Below are 12,826 nucleotides of genomic sequence, written 5' to 3' on the forward strand. Positions count from 1 at the left end.
CCCTAGGACTTTAGTTCTCAGTCTTGTAACACAGGACTGTGCCACAGCTGGCATACCTATCACATGGCCTGGGAAATGGAACAGTAATAGGCTGCTACGGTGTTCTGTCTTTTGAGAATTACGACAGGTCATGCACTCATCTCTATGAAAAGAAGAAATCCAAATGATTTTAAAGCAAGGAAGGCCTCACGGTAAGCCATACTTTTAGGCATAGAAAGTGGCTACCAGCAGCAGGGGAGACGTTAGAAGATTAGAGTTGGATATGCCTTAATACTTGAACCTTTGTTGCCTTCAGATGCAGTGGGGCATTCTCCGGACATGCCTTACAATTAAGACAGGATAAGACAGCTGCTTCAGTTAGCAAACCTGCATGGATGGCTACTACTTCATTAGTCCTAAGCATGCAGCTTTTGAAGATCGGCTTTTACTTGTCTCGACCCTGTATGTGTGACACAAAGGGTTCCTCAGAGAGATGCATGTTGGGATTATAAAACCATCTACTGCCCTAGGCTGCTTCTACATCTACTTGTCTCTATGTTGCTTTGAGCAGGGAGTTTGTGGGGAATTGGAGAAATCATGGTGGGTCACTTCGGTTGCAAGGGCTAGCAAAGGAAGTAGGAAAATCCCAGAGGGCCAGAAGATGGAATGGGGCAGGAGTTCCTGTCAGAGAAGAAAAATATCTGCCTGTAGTTCCATAGTAAACATGGAAAATCTGTTGTTCAAATATTGGATTGTGCTGAAATGAGTAAATTGACATTTGAAATTAGAGAACAAGAAGATAAACAATTTTATGAAGTTTGGGATTTTTTTTATCAATGGTTAGATAATAAAACATAATAATAGAACATTCAGACTTAGCATAATTTTTTTTTTTTTTTGATATTATCTTTATAAAACATTACCAAGATAGATTTGGTATGATCTTATGATTTATTGCAAAATAAATTAAGTAAACTATAGTTATCTCATTAAAGTATGACTTAATAAAATTATAGATAAATGATTTTTTAGTGATGATATTAGGTTATACAATTATTGATTGATAATATGACCTATTATGTAATATAATTATATTAGTGACTAGGAAATGGATGCACAAAAAAAGTGGTAAACCAACCGATGCACTGTTTGTAAATTTATGAAGAAGGATGATGTTTTTATGTTTTATGTGGTATGTCTATGTTGTTTTGTTGTTAAAATAAAAAACTTTTTTAAAAAAAGAAAATCTGTTGTTGTAGCTTTTCTTCTGAAGTAGGAGGTGAGCCAATGGTTAATAATCTCAGCTTCCCAGAACCCATGCAAGTTCCATAAAGTTGTGGAGAAAAGAACATGTGTTATTCTCCCTTCCATGCAGCCCTGCCGTTTACAAGAGGCCTTAATATTGTTTTCTTCTCTGAGCACTCCTGAGATGTGGAGTTTAGTCTTTTAAAGATGTTTTTATCTTGTATTCTGTATCAGAGGATGTAACAGGAATATTTTTTTAAAAGTAGAAAATATAGACAAGCTCCATGCTTGTTTGTTTATATATTTATTTATTTATTTATTTATCAAATTTAGCAACTGCACATCTCTCTCTCAGAGGAACACGGGCAATGTACAAATAAAATATTGAAACTTAAAAACTGTACATAAAATTTAAAAAGAGGCAAAGACGGTTAAACTTACTGGTAATTAATTTAAAAAAGACTAAGGGAGGGCCTTCGGGATGCTAACCAGGGGTGGGATTCTACAGGTTTACACCTATTCGCTAGAACCAATCGTTAACATTCTGAACAGTTTGGAGAACCAGTTGTTAGAAGAAATTACTGGCCTAATCCTGTAAGGAAGGCAAGAAGGAAACATTCAGGTGTTGCTTACAGAAACTGCCTCTCCGTTAACCCTTTTTACATTCTTGGCAAGACTAGACTTCCTGTCTCTGGAACTTCTCTGGAGTTTTTTCCCTCTCCTTTGCTGGTACTTTGCTTATGTGGAGCAACCATTCAAAGTTACAATGGCACTGAAAAAAGTGACTTATAACCATTTTTCACACTTACGAGTATTGCAGAATGCCCACAGTCACGAGAGGCCAGGCAAGGAGATGCATGCTTCAATTGAGTGATGTTGAGTTGGCCACGCCCAGCCAATAATTTGACCACCAAGCCACACCCACCGACTAAGCCATGCCCACAGAACCGGTTGTTAAAAAAATTGAATCCCACCACTGGTGCTAACCAGCCCCATGGCTGCGTGTTCTTCAGTGAGACTCAAGCAAGACAACAGAGCCATGTTTTTAAAACTTTCCAAAAGGCATGGAGAGTGGGGGCCTCCCCTATTTCTTGGGGGGAAAATGTTCCAAAAGGTGGGGGCAATGGCAGACTAATACTCTTCCCTGTTAGAAACAACTCTTAGCATTTGTTTTTTAGATATTTTTACATTGTGCTTTGAAGGCTGTACAGAGTTTCCCCATTTTTCAGGCACATATTTCCTTCATTTAGAACAGACTAATCCTTTGCAATAACTGAACAATGTTCTCTTCCATAATACTGAAGTAGGGAACTGACTCTTGCCAAAAGATTACCTGAAGACAACTAATCTTTAAGATTTTAATTTCAGCCACCAACAGTACAGCTGAGTCATCTTCAGTAGAGGTGAAAGGCTTTATGATTCATTGTCAGTTTCCAAGCATTTAATCCTTCGGTTCCCCTTAAGAAACTCCCCCGCCTTACTAGCCTTGTACATACACTGTTTGATTGCTATTTCTAGTAACCTTAATCCTGTCAGACCTTGTATGAGAGGAAACCTCTTTTTTTTTTGGTCTTACCTAGTTAGGAGCTTGTTTGACTTAAGGCATGTTTTGCTAAAGTGAGCAAAACAAGCTGGGTTTATGATATTATACTAGACACTATAGTAAATCCTGTGCATGTTTAACTTGATGTCTGAACACATTTATCTAATCGTAAGGATCATCCTATCCAAGTTTGGATTGGCATGAAAGATTTCTCAGTGGGGCTGTTGTTGAGGCTCTTTCTCTACCTTTCTGACCCTCTTATATGAATTATTAGCTCAGTAGCTTCTGGTTGAAGAGGAAATATTAGGATATGTTCTTTCAAGCAGTAACCATGACATGCTTAATGGTCACATTCCAGAAGCCTATTCCATTTCCTTAGAGAAGCTCAAGTCTGAAGTGTGGAAGCTGATGGTCTTCCTCTCAATTCAATAGTGGACTATCTGGAATAATCAAATTGACAGTCATTAATATGTCACCTATTATGAGTTTCATATCATATTTCTGACGTGAAAGCTATTGACTTCATGCACATATCTTGTTTATGGGCTTTTAGAGGAATGTAGCTCCTGGGAGAAAAAGGGATATTGTTCATTGGAATTCTTAAGGGTTCAGGCCAAAGATCTATAGCAGAAGTACAGAACTTTTGTCTATCCAGATATTGCTGAAAACTTCTAGTATCTCACCATTGGTTTATGGCTTGGTGAGAACTAAAATTCAGCAATTAGAAATTTTTCATCATAGATCTAATCTGGGTTATAGTGTGTAATGCATGATTTGTTGCAGTCACTCAGATGTTCATGCTGACTTCGGCATTTTTGTCTACTTAACAAGTCCTTTCCAAAGACTTGGGAAAGGCAGATATGGATATTTGATGGTATCACAGTTATCATTGCAGGATGTAAGCAGTTCTTAGTAAAGCTGCCTTTTGCAATTGACTAGTGTGCAATGCATTACTATTATTATTATTATTTACATTTCTATCATGCTGTTCCAGTAGATGATCAAGGTGGCTTCCCCGAGGAACTCTCAATTACCACAAAAACAAGCCCATGAATTAGAGTTGGGCTGAGAGAGAATGACAGGCCCAAAGTAATATAGTGAGTTTCATGATTAAGGTAGATTTGAACTTCATTTTTTTTTACTACCGGTTCTGTGGTGTGGCTTGGTGGGCATGGCAGGGGAAGAATAGTATAAAATCTCCAATCAGAGGTGGTATTTGCTGGTTCTCCAAACTACTCAAAATGTCCGCTATCGGTTATCCAGAACTGGTCAGAACCTGCTGAATAACACCTCTGGTATGGTCCTAATCCAATATCTTAAACACTGGTCTAGCTCAGGGATTGGAGGTGGAGAGTTGATTAAGTTTAAATTAAGAGAGTGTAATTAGTCCATAGTCACCAAGTGATTTTTCATGGCTGAGAGTAGACTTGAACCTTGGGTGGTCATTTAACATCTTATCTACTGTGTTATAACATCTCTATGCTTGTATGTTGTGGATGTGGAAAGAGTTCCTGAGACTATAAGCTGGGGTGCAGATGCATGTTGCTTATAAAAGCAGAGGAAATGAAATCTGATGGATTGTTGAACAGGGATTATGAAATGGCTAACTACTGACTAAAAATATTGAGATCCGGTTAATTTATGTTCTTTCCATTGGAAAGTTTGCTACAAAGGATTCGTACCACGGCAACCTTGCAAAGCACCTGGGAAACATTATGAAGTGACAGCAGAGCCAAGAGAAAACCATCCACATGTCCCAGTGTTGCAAAGAAAATGAAAAAGCATACATTTGCTTTATCTCGAATATTAGGTAGAAAAACAGAAAAAATAGTGGCCCAGCAGTATCTGTGGAGGGCAATAGGGTCAGTCTAAGGCAATGCTTCTCAACCTTAGTAATTTTAAGATGTGTGGATTTCAACCCCATGTAGTCCATACATCTTAAAGTTGCTGAGATTGAGAAACACTGGTCTTTGGAAAGTGGTGCCACAACGCAACCTACAACCTTTTTCTAAGTGATATCACACTCAAAAAGGTGGAGTTGGTGCCACAACAGTGTTTTCTTATTTCTGATAGAAGCGGGGAAATCATAGGATCCTGTGGATGCTTCAACATTTGATCAGGTCTTAATGTGGGCTAAAATGAAGACAGTCAGCTCCAGAACAAGAGCAGGAGTGGTGCAAAATGGATATTCACTGGGATCTTCTACCTGTTTTGATGGCCAGGAGGTGACCTCCAGCTTCATCTGTAAGTGCTGGGGTGACCTCCAGCCCCACTGTAAGTGCTGGGTGTAGATGTTTTCTCAGTAGTGTACTTATATTTCTTAGACGTATATCACAGGTTTTGATCAGGAGTTCAAGGTGACATATAATATAGATGTCACTTCTCCCATTTTTCCTCACAACAACTGCATTAGAAAATCATTGGTAACACAGACGTGAATTAAGTAGTGCAGTGTGAGATGCTTCCTGTCTCCAATGCCGGTTTCCAGCACTTTGAAAGATAAGCATGTATTTCTTTGCTTTCATCTCCATTTGCAGGGGCAAATGACTCTGGGTTTCCTGACCACTTGTCACATTTCTGCTATTACACTGTCTCATCCTTCAACATTGCTTCTTACTTTTATTGTAGTCTTCTTTAATGTTAAATAGAGCAGGCTGCCGCTGTCTGTCATGTACAACTTTTTGCATCTGAGTTGGCCATTGAATCGCCAGAGAGTACCCACTGAGATTTATATTAGACATTAAATCATGGGCTGTTCCTGAAAAACAGTTCAAACTGCCTGCAGAAATTTTAATTTACTATCTGCAGTTTAAATCGCAGCGGTTGCAAAAGATAAGGTGTTTTCATTATGAAAAGAACAGGCCATAATCATTAATTATTATCAGTTCTTTTGGTGCAATTCAGCTGATATTCAATATGATAACATTGATTTACTGTTATTAATCTGGTTATACACAATAGAATTTATAGTATATCATAAAATCCCTCCTTAGCCACGGTAACCGATTCATTGTATAAATATGGCTCTAAAATCTGTAGCTGTAGGAATACTCAGAATTATACCAAATGCAGGGTTTGACTTCATACAATAGAGCAGGGGTGTCAAACTCCCGGCATCACGGCAGTGTCATGTGACATATTGGAAGTTTTTTCCCCAGGCATGGGCGTGGCCAGCACATGACACATCTGGCCCACAGGCGGGGAGTTTGACAGCCCTACAATAGAGCCACATTATTCTTTTCAGGACTAGAACACAGGCGACTGTGAGTTCTAGTCTCACTTTAGGCATGAAGTCAGCTGGGAAATGTTGGGCCAGTCCCTTGTTCTCAACTCTAGGAAGGGGGCAATGACAAACTACTTCTGAAAATCTTATTTTTAAAAAACCCTTCAGGGACTCATTCAGGCAATTGCCAGGAGCCAAGACTGACTCAGATGCAACAACAACAAAAACTGATTAGCAGAGAACTCATCACATTTGTATCCCAGTCCTCATTTAGGGAGCATCCATGTATGGGCTTATCGTATTTTATTTTGCAGCAGACATAAGATAAGGTGAGCTTGAGAGAACAAACATTCCTAATGCTATAAACGTTTGAACTCGGCAGAAATTTATACTTAGTTCTCTCTGGTTGTCATTTTAACTACCAGTATACATGGCCATTTAAGTTCATTTTTAACATCCTACCATGCCTTCCCTCAATATTGTTAAATATATATTTATTTACTTCTAATGAAATATGTATAAGGTACCCATTACATTTAGTATACAGATGTTAAAATATTGGAGATTTGCTACATTCCAAGAAAGTTGTACGTAAATAAAATGTACTTTGCCAGACAAATAATTACAGTTGTAGAAATGAATCAAGTATAGATCCTTATTTAACTATATTAGCTGCATTATGCTAAAAGGCTAGCAATCATTACAATAGTTAGTACTTTGTGAAAAAGTATGATCTTAAAGTTTATGTGATTCTGAATTCTTGGAATTAAAAAAAAAACCAAGTATGATTTCATAACTAAAATGGGCAATACACATCAAAGAGAAAAAGGCAATTAGTAGCCAATAGGTGAAAATTGGCAAGCATGTCTAAGAGAAAATAGGTTGTTAAGAACAAAGTAAAGCTTTTAAGACCCAGAAAGTCCAGTTAAATTAATTGGAAGAAGCTTAACTGGATTCTACAGATATATTTCCTTGGGCAATCAATTTTCTGGGCCATAAAGTCAAAGGCAGGTCTATAAAGGGTACAGATATAAAGTATATGAATAAAGTTAAATTGAGTGATTGGGTATTCTCCCCTTTTCAGGATTTTATTACCTGCTGACAGTTTTTTATTTAGGACTGTGGCCCTATAATTCCATTATTTAAGGGACATGGAGCTAAGACATTTACAATACTGCCAGCCGGAGAATCTGGCCCTATTCTGTAGAATTCATAAGGCATAAGCATGTCATTGCTATGTTCAGCTCCTTAGGGAGAAAATAATAGAAAGTCCTATTTTGATCCCATGCATTTATTCGTTATCTAATTTCATCTGCAATATAATATGTTGGGAACTCTAGCAAAGTTTACATACCTAGTGGCTTTTGTTGGCTGCTGCAGGTTTAATCAGGAAAGCACAACTCAGCAGCAGTACAGCTAAAGACAACTTAAGATTGCTTCTCTTTCATGGGTTCAGGGAAAAGTGAAAGCGATATTATAGGAGCATAGCAAAAAAAAAACCATGACTTGTTGTACCAAGGTAGGGAAATATTTTGCATTGAACAATAGAAACATAATCAATATTCTTTTGTAGGCCTGGGTGTAGATGATTTTATCAATAAAAGCAAATGGCAAGAATTGATTATAACCTCAAAAAGCACTGGTTCCTGGTAATATCATTCAACTTTTATCAGTCTAGATTGTCATATTGTGCTTGAACTAAGAAAATTCATGATAGAATCTCTTGCTGTCATTTTTACAGTTTAAAAATAGTGGTGGGTTCAGGGAAGTTGTGCTAGAAGTGGGACATTTTATTTTGTCACCCACACCATATCAGTGATTCAAACTGTTTCTGAAAAAGATCAATTCATATCACAAGTGATAGATGGAGGTTTTTTTTTTACTATTTTATTGAAAAACTCACACTTGGCCAAAAAAGAATTCTATTCTACTCTATTCAAATATGTGGGTCTTTTAACTGTGGGAAGTCTGTTTTAGGATTCAGACTACCTAATTCGTGTTTGCCATCTGAAAATGGTGAAAAGATTGACATAGGGCTGCAAAATGATTAGAAGGCTTCCATGAAAACTTGGGGTTGTAAGATGCCAACCCTTGTGTAAGTCCTAATCAGAAAAAAAGTGGTGGGGAAGGGGACAGAGAAAGACCATACAGCTTCCTGTGCTATACTGTCTAGATTCAGAAGTGTTGGTCAGCTTGTTCAGGAAAATGATCAAGGAGAAACAATGGGTACCACAGCTCCAAGCTAGTCTACAACTCTTTCAGCTGTTCTTACCTCCTAAACAAGAATCTTTGGTTCTTCTGCATTAGATATCATCTGGCCCAAATTGTGTGTACCTTTTAAACTGAGAGGAACCAGGAAGGCGGGGTTTAGGGATCCATGGACACAGTCAGTGTTGCATTTTGCATTTACGTGCCTGGCACTGAAAGATCTACTGTAGGTAAATGCTGTGGAGGGAGTTGTTGATAATGAAGTCAGAGCCCGTAAAACATGGTTTTATAGGGAAGTAAAATGAAAGTCCCACATTGTTCCTGTGTATGACAGTGTGTAAATTACCATTCCGATGACCTTCATCCAACAGAGAAATGACAGGGCGTGGGAGAAGAGAAGAGAGGAAGAGAAAGGGTAGATGAAGGGACAGGACAGCAGCTCCAGATGGAAGATGGAAATGGCATTCTGCCTTCAGAAGTGACCCTTGCAGCTTCTGCTACCAATAAAGTAATCTTAATAATGACACCTTAGGTACCACACTGCACTGGGGAAAGCTGAGTGTAGATAGCAGGCCCTTTGCTATGCTTTTTTCACCTGTCCTGGAGCAGAAATCAGCCACAAGCTGGTGACGAAGCCTGTCATAAACAATCGTCAACAGGGAATAGAGAGGGAGAAAAGCAAAGCAGAACGAAGTAAGAGGCTGAGCGCAGCAGTGTTCACTAGTGGGTGAGATGATTAACGATTAACCCCCCTTGCCTCCTGCCTCCACCCATTTGGGTAGTATAGGCCTTGAAGTGCAGCAGATTCTTTCAGAGAAATATCTGAAATAAAGGCCAACAGATAGGGGACGCCGGCAAAATCAGTTGGAGAGGTTGAGGGGGCCAATAACCTCTGGCTGTGGAATCACTGCAATCTGGCCCGTGTTTGCAGATGATAATGCGCCTTTCCAAAGCCCTGATAGACATGGAGATGGCAGATTACAGTGCAGCTTTAGATCCTGCATATACGACACTGGAGTTTGAGAACATGCAAGTCTTGGCAATGGGCAGTGGTAAGTCCATTTCAGAATGTTGTTTTTCTCTATCAAAGTTGGGGTCTGGGCAGGAAAGATTCAGAAGTCTTTTTTTTTTTTTTGATAGCAGCCAGATAGTGTGGAACAAACATGATTACAGTATGCTTAGTTCCATCCTCCACCTATGTAAAAGTCTGGCAGTGGAAGAGGTTTTGGTGTCCCAAGCACAAATATTTTCTCTGTAAGATTTTGTCTGGGACTCTGCTTGGTTTTAACCAGCTGACATTTCACAGGATGGTTGCAAGTACAGGAATCAAAGCCCTATTATCATTTTCTCTTGCACTACACACAAATCTGACTGTGGGGGAAAAAATAGGAAGAAGCCCCAGAAAGAAACATGGTTGGGAAGTATGCAAGGAAATTAAATGAAATGGGATGATTGTTCCGGTAGGAGTAGGTTAAAAGGAGGAATGCAATACCTAACTTTTCAAAAAGAGGTTAGAGTTCAAGGGCCTATTAGGAAATGCAATTATTATTTTAGTAGAGTTATACCTATGAAAACTCTTCATATTGTCTGTGCCATAATAATTTGCAGTTAGAGTGATTAGGGGTCTGCGACTATGACCCTATACTATTCGTTCATATTTGAGAATAAGACTCTATAAATATAATTGATTCTAAATTGAGACAATTCTAACTGTGTACAGAATCCCATCAAGATTAGAATTGTGGTAAAATATGATTATGATTATTGCTTTTATTACTATTATCATTTCATGCAGTAATGTAGCTGTATGATTTAGAAAATATTTTCGATTGTCTTCATATGGATACTTTCACACTTCATGTAGGATTTTACAAGAAGTGATCATTACTACTTCTATTATGATTAATTATAAGCTCAGTCTGTTTTCTTATATTATGCATTTTTTGCTTAAAAGCTTTAGTCGTTCCCTTGATGCTTTTCTTTATTTTAATTGGCATAACACCGTGTACCTTATTGCCTCAATGAGTCTGATAGTTTCAGTGGCATTCATTGAAATTCAGAACTTTCTACTATTTGGAAAACAGCATGTTATGAAATAAAAAAAATGGGATAGTTTATGATAATTTTCATTCTTGTTGTTAGAGAGATGTATTGTACATTTTTTGAAAATCGTACCTGATTTCCTTACTGTCCCACAACGATGTTTTAGGACATCTTAAATAGAAATACAATTTTATGTCCATACATAAACATGGAACTATAGAAGATGTTTTATGGAGAAGTACAGCTCCCTCTGAAAGCTACAATTCCCAATCTTCTTTGGAGAATATCTATTGAAGGTTTAGTGATAATCATCTCAATCATCTCAATCTTTTATTTGGCATATTACTGCCAATTTTTCATTCTTACATTTTTGAAGTATCTAACTCTAAATATTAACATTATAAGTTAATATTTAAAAGCTAACAATAAAGAGAGTTGGCTAAAATGAAAGTTATGTTTCTGAAAGATTGTATGTAAGAAGGTAACTCTCCAAACTACTAAAATTAGTAATGAATGAGTATTCAGCATGTTCAATTTTTTCTTCCTTTACCCATGGTCAGATTTTTACAACTTTTTGTGTAGTAGCTTGATTACAGTATCTAGGGTCACCACAATGTGTGGATTGACATTTGGGTGTGGCTGTTGCTGACACCTGCTGGAAATTGACTGAAGTGAGAAAGTGTTGTTTCTACATAAATATATCTTGGGTGCACGTGAACCCTGTTCTTCATTTTGTAAAATTTTACCAAACTATTAAAGGCTGTTAATTGCACAATCCTATTACAGTCTGAATAGATGTAGCTGCTAAAAAGATAAATACAATTATAGATGCATGTAATTATAAAGTATACATGCATCCATCCATTGAAATGTAATTTTCAAGTCAAAGGAAGCAATAATTCTTCTATTGTCTATATTGGTCAGACTCCCTTATGTTCATTCATACTGTGTTCTAAGAAAGCTTCACGGAAACTGCAAAAGGCAAAGTGAAAGGCAGATAGAGATGATCAGATAAAACAAATTGTTATGAGGATGGGCTTAGGAAAATGAGCTTAGGAAAATTTAATCTTGAAAATACAAGGGTGATATAATACAAGTAAACCTTATAACACAACCACAATTGAGCCCAAAATTTCTGATGCTGAGATATTTGTTAAGCGAGTTTTGCCTCATTTTACGACCTTTCTTGCCACAGTTGTTAAGTGAATTACTGCAATTGTTAAGTGAATCTGGCTTCCCCATTGGCTTTGCTCATCAGAAGGTTGCAAAAGGTGACCACATGACCCTGGGACCCTGCAATAGTCATAAATATGAGTCAGTTGCCAAGCATCTGAATTTTGATCATGTGGCAATGGGGATGCTGCAACGGTCATAAGTGTGAGAAGCAGTAATTTTTTTCAGTGATGTTGTAACTTCAAGTGGTCACTAAATGAACTGTTGTAAGTCAAGGACTACCTGTAATCATTTCCAAGTTCTTGAAGAAATATAAACAACATCCCTGACTGTTGTCATCTAGGAGTCTGGGACACAGAATAACAGTCTTAAATTACAGAAAGGTACACCCCAGTTGAACGTGAAGAGAAACTTCATCAGAGTAAAAGAGTTCAACTGTGCAACCAATCACCAAGGCCTCTCTGTAAGAATGTGCCAGCTGGCTAATGCATGCAGATAAATGCATAAATACGACAACAACTTTCACAAGAACTGATCACAAAGCACTGATATCACCAGGGAGAGTCTGCAAAATAACAATCTATTTGATTTATGATACAATGAACTCTTTATCTTGTTTTCTTTCCCTTTACAAGTATCATTTAATTACTTGGTACAATTTGTTGTACAGCATAGCTGCTTGGTTATATAAGTGACCAAAGAAATGCCAAGCTGACTGTTATCAGATCCTTATCATCTCTTTTTTCAGTGCCTTTTTCAATTTGCAGTTTTACATTTTCTATCAGAATTTCTTTTTTCTCTTGGAGATGTTTGCTGGAAAATTAGGATCAGCTGGTACAGAGAAGGAATAGTTACTTAACTCTTCTTTAAAATGTATGATGAAATATTGTGAAAAAGTATGCAGTAATTAAATGTGCACACTCATCACTGCTAGCAACCTCACCCGTTAACATATCTTGTTTGCTATTCCAGAAGAGCAGAAAGTAACTTTAACTGAAAGGATCCAATGTGGCAGCGAGAAGAAAATACGTTTGCGGTGGAAAGGGAATTTCTGAATTACAAACCCAACACAGATAGAGAAATAGTTTTCAAGCTGCCTTTTTGCATTTTAAACAAAATACATATAAGTCATTAAGAAGATAATTCTTACTCCATATATTTATTCACTAATGTCAATGCTTTTTAAAGTTTTTCAAAAAGGTTTCTGAAATTCTTGGGTTAGCTAGCATCTTGGCCAGCAAAAACCCAAACACAGTTCAGAAAATCATGGATGAATTATTATGATTGATATTGCTTATTATTTATAGCATTATTAGTGTACATGAGGAAGGAGATTATTTGGACTTCTGGCAATCAGGTATAAGATTCAGTAAAGAAACTGTCAGTCACACTTGTGGATGAACTTTTGAGAT

At 37.4% G+C, this 12,826-nt stretch overlaps 1 protein-coding gene across 7 annotated transcripts in view; it reads left to right on the forward strand.

Annotated features, from left to right (window-relative positions):
- HNF4A (hepatocyte nuclear factor 4 alpha) overlaps positions 1 to 12,826 on the forward strand; it is a 70,238-nt gene that overhangs the window by 32,379 nt on the left and 25,033 nt on the right. Inside the window, exon 1 of one of the 7 annotated variants that reach the window (XM_087929053.1) lies at positions 4 to 191. The exons of 3 other annotated variants lie outside the window; for them this stretch is intronic. In XM_087929053.1, coding sequence (XP_087785179.1) covers positions 164 to 191 — 28 coding nt within the window. In that variant the 5' untranslated portion in view covers positions 4 to 163. Of the gene's footprint in view, positions 1 to 3; positions 192 to 8,961; positions 9,251 to 12,826 lie in introns of those variants that run through there. 3 more of the 7 variants (XM_087929050.1, XM_087929052.1, XM_026697306.2) reach the window with 3 other exon arrangements.

This window comes from Pseudonaja textilis, chromosome 3, assembly GCF_049901715.1.
Source record: "Pseudonaja textilis isolate UNSWEBS1 chromosome 3, rPseTex1.2, whole genome shotgun sequence".
Taxonomy (NCBI): domain Eukaryota; kingdom Metazoa; phylum Chordata; class Lepidosauria; order Squamata; family Elapidae; genus Pseudonaja; species Pseudonaja textilis.